The sequence below is a fragment of the Vanessa cardui genome, chromosome 17, assembly GCF_905220365.1.
Source record: "Vanessa cardui chromosome 17, ilVanCard2.1, whole genome shotgun sequence".
Lineage (NCBI taxonomy): Eukaryota > Metazoa > Arthropoda > Insecta > Lepidoptera > Nymphalidae > Vanessa > Vanessa cardui.
This window is the reverse complement of record NC_061139.1, coordinates 2,003,376-2,018,973: the sequence shown is the minus strand read 5'-3', so window position 1 is coordinate 2,018,973 and position 15,598 is coordinate 2,003,376. Positions and strand designations below refer to the sequence as shown.

Below are 15,598 nucleotides of genomic sequence, written 5' to 3'. Positions count from 1 at the left end.
ATGCTGTTTATAAATAGATATAATTGACAATTGTACATTAAAAATAAACTAATTACAAGATAAAATACCAGAAAATCTTTTCATTCTAGGTTCATATTTCTGCCGAATGCAGTTATATTGCGAATTACTAAAATAATAAAAGCTTTTAAATATTTGAAAAAAAAAATCTATACTTCTTAAGGTTTATTTATTAATTTTTAAAATTTTCATCGTTTGAGAAATTTCTGTTGATTTTAGTCATATCGTAATTAATAACATCATTATGAAGTGACAAAGATAACAACCAGGTAACTGACACTTAAAACTTAAAATACGTCATAGAGTGGTTATCTCTTGAACAGTTAAAGTTGCATAGATAAATAAACTAATTTAAAGTTAACGAGTCTATCGATACTTCCGATATATAAGCTCGTATGTTACGAAATGATTAGTGCTGTTTAAATTTTGAGTTATCATCGCTTTCGTTTCTCTGACAGCACTTCACAAAATCTAGATCAAGGTGTTTTGAGTTTAATTCTATATGAGTTTATACTTTGGAATATTCTTTAAAACTCTTTGAAATGCAAGCGATATATTGATTATTTCATGTTATCGACAGATAGTACATACAGCCAAGATATCTGCAACTCAGATAAACTTGATAGATACTTCAGTAATCCTATAAAAAGTTATCAGGCATCGATAGCGAATTTTATACGTCCTTGATTTTATAAAATCAATATTTTCAATCTCGTAATATGTATCTATATGTATAATAAAATTAATATAAATACACGGTACATATACCAAAATAACATTTTTTACAATTTTTTGTCAGTCTGTCTGTAAGTTTGTTCCGGCTAATCTCTGTAACTGCTGGACCGATTTTGACGGGACTTTCTCTGGCAGATAACTGATATAATAGGGAGTAACTTAGGCTACAATATTTTTTTTTGTTTAACTTACCGATTCTCTTCTTCCTTCTGGTCAAGGTATCAACTTCACACGAATTGGACTTGGTCATTGTCGCGACTTCTTCGAACTGGAATGTCAAGTTTTTAAGGGGATCCGAAGAGTTGGACTTCAAAAACGTCGCGTGGACCGGCGTCAGGGTGTTCCTGAACGACTTGTTCTTATGCTTCTTACATGACTTGGAATTCGTGATCGGCGATTCGAATTCATTGAAATCGCCCTTGTGATGCTTCAGAGATCCCGTCGAGACTCCGGAGTCGTTCGAACTCGACGAATCCCTATTCTTGTCTGATTTACTCGGAACGCTCGACGATCTACGTATTTTGACAGCGTCCCTGAATCTCGCGACTAAAATGTTTTCTGTCTTTGGTTCTGGCGATTTGAATACTTTCTCCTTTTGGTTGTATGTGTCTGTGTTTAGAACTGGGACGCCTTCGTTTATGCAATCGGTTTTGCACGTTCGCCTTATGACGGTTGGCGTGAAACAGACACGAGCGTTTATACTGAAGTCGTCGTCATGCCTCTTGGTGAAGTCTGCGGAACTCGAGCGCCTAGTGCTGATTGTGTTATCAGTGTCCGAGTGTTGGGTCGGATCTGACAAGTGACTGATTCTGCTGATGTTGTCCGAGAAGTTTTTACTGTTACTGGAGCTGCTGATTTCCAGCGGCTCCATGTGCATGTAGTTTATATGATCGTTGCAACAATCCGTCAATGGATGGACTGTATTCGTTGTCGCGGTAGATATGTCGTCGTCGTGTTCCGGTATATCTTCTAACGCGTCTAAGTCCTCTTGGCTGAAACCAGCGTTTCGGAGGATGTGCAGGGAATTTTCGAAGTCATCTAGTGTTGTCCTATCTATGTTCGCGTAGTTGCTTAGCTCTATCGGTTTGACGGACGTCGGGGTGACGTTGACGTAGTTTGAGTGCGATTCGATGTTGTTGTTAACGCTAGTATCACATGTGTTGTTGTTGTCGTGTGTTTGGTTCTCTTGGTCGTTTTTGGTTTCGTTGAGGGCGCAGCCGCATGACTGCCCGATCAGACATTTCAGTTTCTTTGGTGTATCGTACAAGCTTGCTGCATCAGAGATTACGTCTACTGGATGCTCCTAAAAATATATATGTATAATCATTATTTTTTAAACCTTGAATGTAAAAGGAACTAGGACTATACCTAATGTACACATGTGTAAAAATACGTACCTGTATTAAAGGCATTGGCGTCTTTGGTACGTCATAGTTTTCGTAAGGGCCATTGAAGGTTTTCTTCTTGCAACAGCAAGGTTTCGGTTGTTGCCAGCATTGGCAAGTGTTGCCAGTCTTTACTGGCACGGTTGGTGTGCAGCAACCAACCGGACTGGCTCTTTTTGATTCAAAACTCTTATCAAGAAGGCACGCGCTGCGAGGCACTGAGTACTCAGAGGCGCTACCGCTGGACCTCGAGTAGATGGAGGCTCGGTCTGAGTCAGACCGCTTCTCCATTATGTTATCCATCGTCCACACTGGAGACATGATTGATCCGGGAGTGTTCATTGTAGAAGATCTGGAAGTATTTGTTTTTCTATACTTAGAAGTATCCATAAATTATTACATGTCACAAAGTTTGTTTTGTACAATTAATACCATAAATGGCGATTGAAGAAAAAAATATAAATTAAATATGCAAAGTAATTAAAGTCATATATCGCAAATCAGAAGTAAAGTCTACGCTGCATTATCAACACGATAGATTAATTAATAAGATACTTTAGGATTTAGATACTGCATTTGTTATTATCCCAAATTTTCCAATGTTCCAAAATCGCCACTAAATTTATACAAAAAACAATTGAATATACTAACCTTGTCAAATGACTGATCTTTCCAATACAGCTGGAGCACCTGGGCAGAGAGGTAGGGCGTCTAAACTTGTCCTCGTTACTCTCCATGCTGGTGTCGAGGTCGGACAGGCAGTGCATGGTCTGACTGCCCGGCGCCGCCCACGAGGGAGACACAGACCTCATCGACTGGTTGAAACAGTCGTCCATACAGGAACTCGTGTCGGAGAAACGCTTTTCTAAAACTATAAAAATGATATCGTTATGATCTTCTCACACTTTTACCGTCAAGATGGCCTAGTGGATATGCAGATCTCTGCTTAATATCGCATGTTCCAATCTGGATGATCTCTATTAAGTTTCACGTGCTCAATTCGTGTTTATAATTGATTTCATGCTCAGGAGACAATATTGTCATATGTGGTTAAGGCGCAGTGCATTAATTACTTTCACCTTATATAAGATAAGTTGATAACATTCATATAAAGTTACTCCTTCCACTTAAATTTTATTAATGAGCGTTGCGAAAGAAGTTAATATACAAATGTCAATTGGAGTTTAGAGAGGGATCTAATCAACAGTTTTAGATCTCGTGATAAAATAACATTAAGATAAAGGGCTATTTAAATAGGGATTCAAGTTATTAGGCGTTGACGATATCAGGAATGGTTAAAATTTCTTTCTTCGTTAGGTGTTCGATTACTATCAGGCAACATGCATGTTAGTCGGGCTACCTCTTTTCAAATAGTAAAAAAAAAACCACACACCGGATCCACTCCTAGACGCAACACTCAATCGGGAATGGGCCTCGTGGCTGTATATGTTGAGGAGTTCTGACAATTCTCTGCCACCCTCCGCCGCGAATACGAACAGCCCTTCACCCTTCCCGCATCTCGAACCTCCCTCTACGCAGAACCTCTTGTCCACCATGCCAAATCTCCTGTTGAAGAAATAATATATGTAAGTAATAGCTTAAAATTTTACAGTGCTCGACAATTTTATTTTCCTATTAAGAATAGGACTAAAGAGAAATAATTTATTGTATTTTCAACCTCGTAATTCAGTAGCTTACAGCTTGTTCTTGAGTTTGGTAGTAATGGCAGTGATAGATAATTATTATTATAACCTTTAACTAATTTAAAAACCAGAGGTAAATAATTGATGTACAATCCGCAGTCGAATTGATTTCAGAATCAAAATCTTGCAAGCTCAAAAGACAATGATTTATCACAACTAAACACTCAACTAACTGGCTAAAAACTAAACTAAGGATCTAAAGCAAATTGATAAACAGTCGTAAATAAATATCGAAGTATTATCTTGATAACATTAATACATTCGAAACTGTAAAACAAACAAAACAAATGGTAGCGAATACAGAATAGAAAGATAAACACAACAAACAGACGTACGTTTTAAACACACACACAGACGGTAGGCAACAATAATTCCCAGATAAAGTCCATTAGATGAATTAGAATTTATTTTCTGAATTGCTCCGTTGACAGAGGCGGGATAGCCCACCCGTATGTTCGTAATTAATTTAGAAACAGTAGTTGTCTTAATTAATTGTTAATTTAATGCTCCCTCTACGATTGACGGTGTTTGATTGGAGATAAGTTTTATTGATGTTTAAAGTAGTTTACGTCGGTGTTGATAGACGAATCGAGCAAAGTGTGAATGAAACTGTGTTTAATTTTGGAAAAATTTACTATCTTGCTAAAAACGTGTATTTAATATAATTGAAAGCTTTTTCTCTATTTATTTATAATTAAATTGGGACAATCAACTATCACTACATTAGAAATAAAAGGAATAGTTTTTCTTAAATAATTAGATTGTTTTTGAATAATATAGAATTATTATGTACATACCTATTTATTAGATAAATATGGCTTTAATATTGATTATTTATATAACCTTTAATTTGCTTAACGTTTCAACGGAGTTTCACCTGCGGTGGTCACGAGCTGACTGGCTTGTGAACGAAACCCGAGTAATATATAAAAATATATCACTAGTTGAGGCTTGTGGTTTCAGTCTTTAAATTTGGGTTTTAAAGACCTGATTCACACTTCCGCCTAACTTATGTTAAAATTGCGCTATTTAGGGCAAAATTTTAAAGATATACAGTATATTTTTTATGGTAAAAATATTTATTCGAATCGAAATATTAGTTAATAGCTTTATATTAGAAATATAAAACGCGTAAAAATGTACGTTTAAATATATATGTTAATTAAATGTACACGAAAAATATTATTTTAAATCAAATGAGCTTTAAAACAAAGTAAAATGTAATAAAATTCGAACAAGTTTAAAATGAGACGGTCTCAAAAAACATTTTGTCTCGAAAGATAAATTTAATTTCCTCCACGTAAACTCGGAGATAACGTAAATTGTTTGACCGCGATGGAATTTCATTTCCTACGATATCACTGGCCGGGAATTTCCAGGATGCCTGATATCCTGATACCCTGGGACCGTCTTGATAGCATAGAGACGCTGGAAGCGATTTGTAAATATATATTTAAAACAAAACCAATTTTAAAAATTGAATGACATTGTTTTGGAGTATGTTTTAATTTTCAATTGAATCAGCTAAAATGCTAGCCTTTAGTTGGTAGGGTTTTGTGCAAGCCCACCAGGTACCCACTCATCAGAAATTCTGTTGCCAAGCATCAATACTAGTTGTTGTTGTGTTCCGAAAGGTAAATGAGCCAGTAACTACAGGCACCAGGAAAATAACATCGTAGTTCCCAATGTTGGTGGCGTATTCGCGATGTAAGGGACCATCCCTTATATTATTTTTTACAGCTTACCACCATAGACATGAGCGGTGGTGAGCACTTAAGAACATTAACGTGTTCTTATAAACAACTACATTGCATCGCACACTGATTATTTTTATCTACGACATTATATTATTTACTTTGCATGGACGGAAAAATCGTTTTTCAATATGGAAAATATTTCACGTAAGTGTATCGACATTATTATACAGACATATACAGCATTCGACAAACCAAACCCATAATCATAACATCATAATTTTAATCTTTTTTGTTGATATTTGTTGATAATGTATTTACTTGACTTAAATCGAAGAGCATTGAATTAAAATACATAGGTTAACTGGATGCGGTAAAATTAATTGATTAATTTTACCGCATCTAGTGTAACGTTATCCAGTTTTTAGTAGATTGCTGACTATATTTTGGTTCAGAATCAGACGGTCTTTGACTCCTGTCTTGTCTCGCAAATATAAATTTCTTTCTACGAGTTTACAACGTCTGTTGAATATATTGAAAGTTCAGTGTTAGAAACTTTATATTGCTACTTTGTACTGAGGTACATGGTTGTGGTTGCGAAACATCGCCGTAGAGATAAAACGTCTTTTTTATTTATGTATGTGTATGTATTTATGTCCTTATGTGTTTGAGTGGTATCGTTTGTTTTTTTACGCAACTACAAACGTTAATTCATGTAATTCCTAAAGTTTAATAGGTCGTAAGTAAATCTGTTTCTTTATTATGATATGTCATATATTTTTGAGACAGAATTTTTTTTTTTAGAATATTTTATATAATGATATGTTTTAAATAGGATCTGATTAAAGTTAGCATATGTTGATTATGCTATGTACTAGCCTAAGGATTCTCTACTGGCAAACAGCATTACTTTTTACATATTGTTGTGGGCAATTGGTTGTCTGCTAACTACTTACTATTACTTATTAACAGACTACGAACAAAGTCCTGGTAACCGTTAGTGTTGTAATAAAATATGATACCTTTTTAAATGGTTCTCTTTACCATTTTACAGCTTTGTTTTTAGTTTTGGTTTTATTGATAAAAAATATATATAATTGTTTACATTGAAGCGGGTTAGACAACGGAATCTTGTATTCTGGAGTCGTCAAAGCGGTTTTATTGCCGTCTAATGTTACAAAGCGTGAATGTCTTTTTATAGTTCCGATATAATCTAAAACTGGCGTTGAATAGTTCCGCTCGTAAAACATATAAACGCGATACGGGATCTGATGCGCTTCCGCGTTGAGACATCACCACAGAAACTATAGTGATTCAAGTTAAAGTACATAATATATATTTATAATTCTGAAGTGTAACTACGGATGAGTGCAACGTTTCTATGTAATGTTTGAATGAAACGTTTCTGACACAAAAATAACTATTGCCAACTAAGACAGCGGCGAATTTACAAATTTGCCGCTAGTAGGCTATCCGATTTTTGCCGCCCCTACTGACTTAATAGTAAAGACGTTTGACGACCTCCATGGTCGAGTGGTGTGTACACCGGTTTTCATGGGTACGCCACTTTGAGGTCCCGGGTTCGATTCCCGGCCGAGTCGATGTAGATTACCATTAGTTTTCTTTGTTGTCTTGGGTCTGGGTGTTTGTGGTACCGTCGTTACTTCTGATTTCCATAACACAAGTGCTTCAGCTACTTACATTGGGATCAGAGTAATGTATGTGATGTTGTCTCATATTTATTTATTATTTTATTTAAAGACTAAAATTCGATACGTTTGTTTAGTTCACAATCACAATTTATTCTGAAAATGAAAATTTATGATTTGTTTTCTATCGTCCTCATTACATCGGCTTTTTCTCGTTATTACTATGAATATGAACTAGGTGATATTTCTGTCAGTTACTAGAATATTTTTGCAAAACATTATATAGTGACTAGTGTGCGGATTACGGACGTGTATACATATAATTATAAGATTTTTTTATTACTGTAAGATAAACAGAGCTTTGGGCTTTTTTTCTTGTTACATATTTTATTGGGTATCATGTGGTGTACAATAAAGTATAAATAAAAATAAATAAATTTGCCGCCCTTGGCTCCAGCCTACTTAGCTTATTGGTAAATCCGCCACTGAACTAAGGCCATGAGATGTACGTTTAAAATAATAAGAAAGGGAATTTGTCAAGTGGTACTTAGTGTTACTTAATGTTTGTGCACGGACGTAGGCTATTTTTTAAACCATACGACTTACATCTGGAACAGAAGCGAAGCCACGGGCGTCAACTAATGTTATCATATATTTTTTTTTGGTAAAATTGAATCAATAAATCTCAATAACCAGTTATACATTCCATTAATACAAAATTACACGATATTATAAACAACGATTACGTGTAAACAATACTTAATTTCAACTGAACGTTAATTTTTTTTATTTCCTCGAAACAACATATAAGTTTATTATATATTCACGTCTCTAGTTCATAGAATTAATTCAACGAAATTTTCCTATTTCTTATCAGACATGTTAGCTGTACGTTTTAATACATCGAACCAACATTAGGATACGTAAAAAAAAATAACATCACTACTTTAAATAAAATAAAATAACACATTCATGATACAAAATGTCTTTTGTTTGGGTTTTGTTATTCTTACTTAGACAAATAAAACATATATTTACGTGCAGTTATTTCAAAATCAATACCAATTTTTCTAGAGAAAACGAGTAATATGATATTTCCGCTCATAGTCAATTAAACGTGAAACATTTCGAAACATTTTCGAACAAAAGGCGTAGTTGCCGGTAATTAGTTTTCACTGTAACAAAGAGATTCTGTTGGTTACGCAATTAACAGATGCAAGGCGCCGTCATTATTATTTCATTCGACACAGGAATGTATGATGAGACAAATCTATATCTATAAGGTAAAACAAATCGCCATTTCTTAGTCGCCAAGAACTTACGGCTTTTTTCAGACACCTTCCATTAAACTCTTTTACGTATTGAATAAGGAAGTAAGTAACAACTGCCAATTGCACCGAATGTGATATATTTTTTATATAAATATGAGACAACATCACATACATTACTCTGATCCCAATGTAAGTAGCTAAAGCACTTGTGTTATGGAATATTAGAAGTAACGACGGTACCACAAAAACTCAAAACAACATAGAAACTAGTGAACTTTTTCTCCATCGACTCGGCTGGGAATCGAACCAGGGACCTCGAATTGGGGTACTCATGAAAACCGGTGTACACACACACCACGAAGGTCGTCCTCCGTTAGGATCAAGTCACTTAGAAATGATTTTTATCAGCATACTAAAACTACCCTAATTATTGTGCAATGTATAAATATTCTGGCATATCCTGGCAGCAATTAAGCAAAATTATTGTACAAATTAACTATCATTGTTTACGATTAAGAAAATAAAAACTTAAAAGTTTATCGTGTAATTAACTGCGACACAGTTTCAAATGGTGACTAAGCTCTACAAATAAAAATAAAAGAAAATCGTCATCTAAGTTATATCGATTTTTGCTGCCTGTTTGAATGAAATACTGGTCTCACATTGGGTCTGGTCAATAATAATCAGTAAAGCCATTGGTCCCGCCTTAAGCTGTATCCGATCGTGTTGGATTTCCATTCAGATCCGTCGTATTGTTTTTCGTCAAGGTATTCCCTGCAGGTAACGGCCCGGAATTAGACAGTGTTCTTAAATTACCATTGTATATTTAAACTAGTGACCTGTTCCTACTTCGCACGGGTAAAATACTGTTAACAAAGATATTAGCTGTACAAAAAAAAAACTCTCGAATCAATCTATGTATTAAAAAAACCGCATCGAAATCCGTTGAGTAATTTTAAAGATCTAAGCATATGTATGGACAGACAGCGGTTAGCGACTTTGTTATATACTATGTAATGAAATACAATAAAAACAAGTTAAAGTATAAATGATAAAATATGAGTTCTCGCAAAATTCTGGTCCGCTTGAGGTTCATTAAAAAGCGCTGTTCCTTCAGAGTAAAACGACCGCTAATAATGTTATATTTACAAGGCACTTCTGTATAATGTAATTGACGATTGGGATCTTAATAAATATATGTACGGAATAAAAATACGATATATTTTTACGAGTAGTGTTTGCGTTTTCGTATTCGTGGACCTTTTCTTATTATTTATAGAGACGTTTGTACAATCTTCCAAAAAGCGTAGAGCAAGCCTTTTTGTACTTACATAAATAAGGTCTAATTAGCTTACTTTTGTAAATATTACAGTTAATTATTTTCTTATAATATATTTATAAATAAATAAATAAATATTGGACCACATCACATACACCACTCTGATCCTAGTGTAAGTAACTAGTAGAAAGTTAGAAGTAACGACGGTACAAACACCCAGACCCAAAATAGAAAACTAAATGATTTTCAACCGACTTCCAAAAGGAGGAGGTTATCAATTCGTCTGTATTTTTTTTTTTTTTTTTTTTTTTTTTTTTTTTTTTTTTTTTTTTTTTTTATGTTTGTTACCTCATAACTTTTCACTGGGTGGACCGATTTTGATAATTTTTTTTTTGTTTGAAAGGTAGTGCTTCCCGTGGGGTCCCATTTTTTTTATTTTTTTTTCCGATGATGGTATCCATCTGAAAACGACATAAGTCTTAAATTTGCATTATGTATATGCGCGACAAATAGGTGAATAACTGAAAATCACGTTAACCAATTTTGATAATTCTTTTTTTATTATAAAATATATACTTCAAGGGTAATTTGGTGAAAGTTTGGTAAGGTTCTGAGCACAGGATCCATGACAAAGTAACGGAACGGAAGGGAACGGAACAATTCTGAGGAGCACGTTAGCGATACTCGGTCGAATCTTTTATTTATAGGTTATTTGGATATTTGAGTCACCTTCCGTAATGTGGTTATGTTTATGTAATTATCATAGTCGAATATTATAATCAACTAGCTACCCACCCCGGCTTCGCACGGGTGCAATAGTGATACTAAATATACTACAGAATTTGTTTATATACGACATCACATCGCAAACTTCTAAAATTATCAGTGTTTCTTTACTATATTGTTCATGTATTATATACACAAACCTTCCCCTTGAATCACACTATCTTTAAAAAAAAACCGCATCAAAATCCGTTGCGTAGATTTAAAGATATAGGGACAGAGAAAGCGACTTTGTTTTATACTATGTAGTGATGGAACTCCTATACGGCTGGCAGTTAGGGTGCGATATGGGGCAGAATTTCTTACTATCTTTAATCAAATTTTGTGTATGTGATGTGATGTCATATGATGTACGAAATATTGTTGGTCTTTTTCAAAGTTTTTTTGCTGAGTTCGATTACAGCTCTTTCGAGGGATCCTTGTAGTTTACGCCGCGTGACGTATTAAATCCGCATTTTCGAAAGTCTATTTTTGCTTTATTCGCAAGTTTCCTTTGAAATTGTCCTCGAAGTAGTTTCTGACTCATATATCCATGTTAAAAAAAATTAGTTAGTCAACATCAGCTTCACTTAAAATCAAAAAATAAATAAAATTTTAACAAAAAGAAAAACCGACTTCAAACAAAACACTATTTTAAAACAAATGAATATGCACGAAAAAGTAATAAAAATAATTGCGTATTCAACATATTTTTAGAGTCTTCCTAAGTTAAATGAAATGAAAAATATTAGACTACTTAAAAGTCGATTAACGATTATATCATGTAGTTATAATTATTGTTATATTTGGAGTCGGTGTCAGCCAATAAAACCCTACAGTATATCTATCAAAAAACAATACGAGAATACTTTAACAAATATGTTTTTTACAAATTACCTTTTACACAATAATATACTGGATCAATCAAGGGGCTCGTATCGCTTCTTTCTTTTGATTGTTGGGGCAAGGGCACCGTGGCTGACACCGGCTCCAAATATAACAATAATTATAACTACATGATATAATCGTTAATCGACTTTTAAGTAGTCTAATATTTTTCATTTCATTTAACTTAGGAAGACTCTAAAAATATGTTGAATACGCAATTATTTTTATTACTTTTTCGTGCATATTCATTTGTTTTAAAATAGTGTTTTGTTTGAAGTCGGTTTTTCTTTTTGTTAAAATTTTATTCTACATTAACTCGGCCGAGAATCGAACCATCATCATGAATACTGGTTCACATAATACTCGACCACAGACATTATATATACTAGAAAAGACTTTTGCAATATTGTGACTGTAATCTTAGCGACATCAACAGAGGTGTGAATTTTGTGTCCGTGTGGATTTGCTAAACACTATGCATTAGACTTCCATTACACAGCTATATTTATAGTAATAGCTTGCAAATCTCCCGCTGCTGGGAAAATGTCTTCTCTAAATTGGTTTAGTTTGTTACACGATCCAAGTCTTTCGACAAATGCAGGTTTCCTTACGGTGTTTTCGTGCAGCCGATATAAATAATATTAACCCTTTGGTCCGATTTTGAACCCCAAATATTTTGGCTAATCCAAGTATATTTTATCATATAAGCCAAATGGGGCAAATTATAGTAAGTTGTCAAAATCACACGTTCAGCGCTGTAAGAAATATTATTCCTTGCATCACCAATGAGCTACCATTCTCGTCCAAAGTTACGTCTTTTGAAGTTAACACGGTTTGGTTTTATTTAAGTCTAGCTGTGCCCGCGACCTTGTACGCGTTACAATTTAACAAAATAAAAATATTGTAGCCTAAGTTACTCCTTATGAGATCAGTTCTGTGAACGTGAAAGTCCCGTCAAAATCGGTCCAGCCGTTCCAGAGATTAGCAGGAACAAACAGACAGACACAAAATCTGTAAAAAATGATATTTTGGTATATGTACCGTGTATACCGTGTATATTTTTTTCTTAATCCTTCTACTCATGTTGTTGTAATTGTGTGTTAATTTATTTTTGAAACAGATATTGTAATTGTTGTGGCTACTTTAAAAAGCTTCACATGTTGGCTGTTTTCGTATAGTTGTTTTACATTTGTCATTAAAACATGTAGAAGCTACTAGTAGTCCTTAAAAAAAAAAAAAATAAAAAAAAAAAAAATAAATAAAAAAAAAATATACACACATATGCATTGAGTAAAAAGGGCTATTTTAATATTACAAACAGACACTCCAATTTTATTACATGTATAGATAGGAAATAGTTTTCAGCTAAACTATGACACTTAATCTTCGAATTACTAGTAAATGGTTATACGGTCTATGATGAAGGGGCTATTATGCATACAGATATAATCTACAACGTTTAAAAAAATTGTCTCGTATATTCCGATTAATTCGTAAATCGTATCACGTAGCTATTTTATGAAGGGTCTTCTATGAATAAAAAGTATTAATCGTTAAACCATTGAGTTTTAAAAGTTAAAAGATTTGTCTTAATTCGTTTTTTGTTGGAACCATTCCAAAGAATATTTCTTCTTTTATCATAGAATTGCGATGGGCAATTTCCTGGATGGATACAGGTTAGCGTAGTCGCTATGGGATCTATTCTTAATGAACCACAGATAATACTGTACGCGCCTCCGTAAATGTATAGTTCTATAAAAATGTCTTTATAAAAAATATAGCACAACTCATCTATACATCCGTATAATAAAATTTAAGTGTCTGTTTGTAACATTAATTTTTTTTTTTACGCAATGCCTATGTGTATACAAGATATATATAGCAAAATAACATTTGTCACAAATTTTATCTGTCTGTCTGTTTCTTCCGGCTTATCTCTGGAACGGCTAGACCGATTTTGGCGGGACTTTCACTGGCAGATAACTGATATAATAAGGAGTAACTTAGGCTACAATAATATTTTTGTTTTTGTTAAATTCAAACGCGTGCAATTCGGGCACAGCTCTTTCTTTATAAAAGTTTAATTACGAAAGCTTGTTATTTATGACTTCGCTTCCTGGATATATATCAGTTGAGATGAAACTTATGAGATACGAAGTTTTCTTCACGCGGCATTAATTTCCCGTATCATAACTCTATAACCCCCATCGCGAAAATGGGATAGAATTAAGTCCCTTATGTGCAGCGACGCATACGTCGTCTAGCTTACAGATAAGCTCTTAAGCTGTGGATAATTTACCTAAGACCCGTTCCTTGTACAGTGACGTCATGCTTGACTTAATAACTTATTACTTAGAAACAAAGTTAACTAATTATGTAGCTATTTATTAAATGTTCGCATATTATTTTTAGAATTTTTATTGTTGTATGCAAGACTTAAAAGAATTGTAAGAAATTTTACTGTGTGATGCATTATTGTTTGTATGTTCCATAATTATTGCTATTGTAGTTTGCCTATAACAAGCACGTTTTAAACGATATATGAGGTTTATATAACAGATTCGAAATGTCCAATAAGTCATACAAGAAATTCAGTAGTTACGACCTTTTATTTAAAGTAAATTTAGTGTAGTGTACTGAGGTTGGTTTGAGTGAGCTCTAAGCGATTGTGAATCTTCTGAATAATTTATGTTTAAAATCTACTTTAAGATTCAATTATTTGTTGTGTGAATTTAATTTTGATTATAAAATAATATAGATCCTTTACACTTACTATTTACACTTAAATTTATACAATTTAAAAATATCTTTACAAATAGTAAAGATATTTTTATTGCATTTTCTCAGGAAAATAAATATACCATTTTGCCTTTGAAATACAAATACAAATTTACACAAATATAAGGGTGTCTCTGTTTACATAAAGTATTATTATTAGTGAAACTGGTAATTAAATTAAAACGAAATTTTAAGAGAATTATGCAGGTATGCAAAATGTCTTATCGTCAGAAAACAGCAGTAATTTTTAGTGTAATAAATTGTGATTTTCTTGTTTTTGACTTTATAATTATACTCCATTGCATAACCAAATTAAATTGCACAAAAAGTGAGATTAATGCTACTGCATTCTCTGGCCAACCTTAATGAGATACACGAAAGGTGTGTTAGTGTGTGAAATGAAAGTAAAAATATAAAAATATACTCGTATAAATAATACATACGATATGAATGTATATTTTTGTACTAATTACTTGTATTTTATTCTCTTTGCACTGTGTTTTGTGTACTAACTGACTTCCTTTTCTTTTTTTCTAGGTTGTTTATCTTTGAGTTAAATATAAATACAAAAAATCTATTACTATATTTTTGAATACTATTATACACAATTCTGAGCATCATAAACGAATGTCCAAATAAATAAATAAATATGAGACAACATCACATACATTACTCTGATCCCAATGTAAGTAGCAAAAGCACTTGTGTTATGGAAATCAGAAGTAACGACGGTACCACAGCCACCCAGACACAAGATAGAAAACTAATGGTAATCTACATCGACTCGGCCGGGAATCGAATCCGGGACCTCAGAGTGGCGTACCCATGAAAACCGGTGTACACACCACTCGACCATGGAGGTGCTTATTTTGTGTAAAGGAAAACATTGTGAGGAAACCTGCACGTGTCTTATTCAAATGAAATTCTGCAACCTATATTATACTTACACCAATTCACAATAGTAATATGTTTCAAATCTCTTCTGAGTGACAAGAGGCCTAAGACTATTGGGTCATTTCCAGGCTGTAATTTTTATCTACAATTCTTAGTTAATCCGGAGAATAAAGGATTTAAAATGGAAATCTTTTTAGCAATCGATTGCGTTAATCACGGTTTTGGAAATATTCAGAAATATCGCTAAAACAATATCGGATAGCGTTGAAAAGTCCGTGCAGTGTTCCACTTTATACCACTTTATAAAACGTTCGCGATTTTTATATTCGACGTATATTTCTTGTTTGAAAACAAAAACTATAGTGTTTTCCAATTGAACGACTTTATTTATAAAGTTTTCAGTTTAAAATATTATACTTTGGTTCAATAATAGATACTTTTAAATACGTTTCTAAAGCAATTATTTTTGTAATATCATATAACACGTAAAAAATATGATTTTAGTGATGAATGAAAATGAATGAATCAGTGAATGAGTCTTT

At 33.4% G+C, this 15,598-nt stretch overlaps 1 protein-coding gene across 1 annotated transcript in view; it reads right to left on the bottom strand.

Moving 5' to 3' along the window:
* LOC124536643 overlaps nucleotides 1-15,598 on the bottom strand; it is a 168,670-nt gene that overhangs the window by 2,468 nt on the left and 150,604 nt on the right. Inside the window, exons 6-9 of the mRNA XM_047113173.1 lie at nucleotides 3,532-3,704; nucleotides 2,790-3,009; nucleotides 2,151-2,490; nucleotides 946-2,056 (exon numbers count right to left, since the gene is read on the bottom strand). Coding sequence (XP_046969129.1) covers nucleotides 946-2,056; nucleotides 2,151-2,490; nucleotides 2,790-3,009; nucleotides 3,532-3,704 — 1,844 coding nt within the window. The remainder of the gene's footprint in view (nucleotides 1-945; nucleotides 2,057-2,150; nucleotides 2,491-2,789; nucleotides 3,010-3,531; nucleotides 3,705-15,598) is intronic.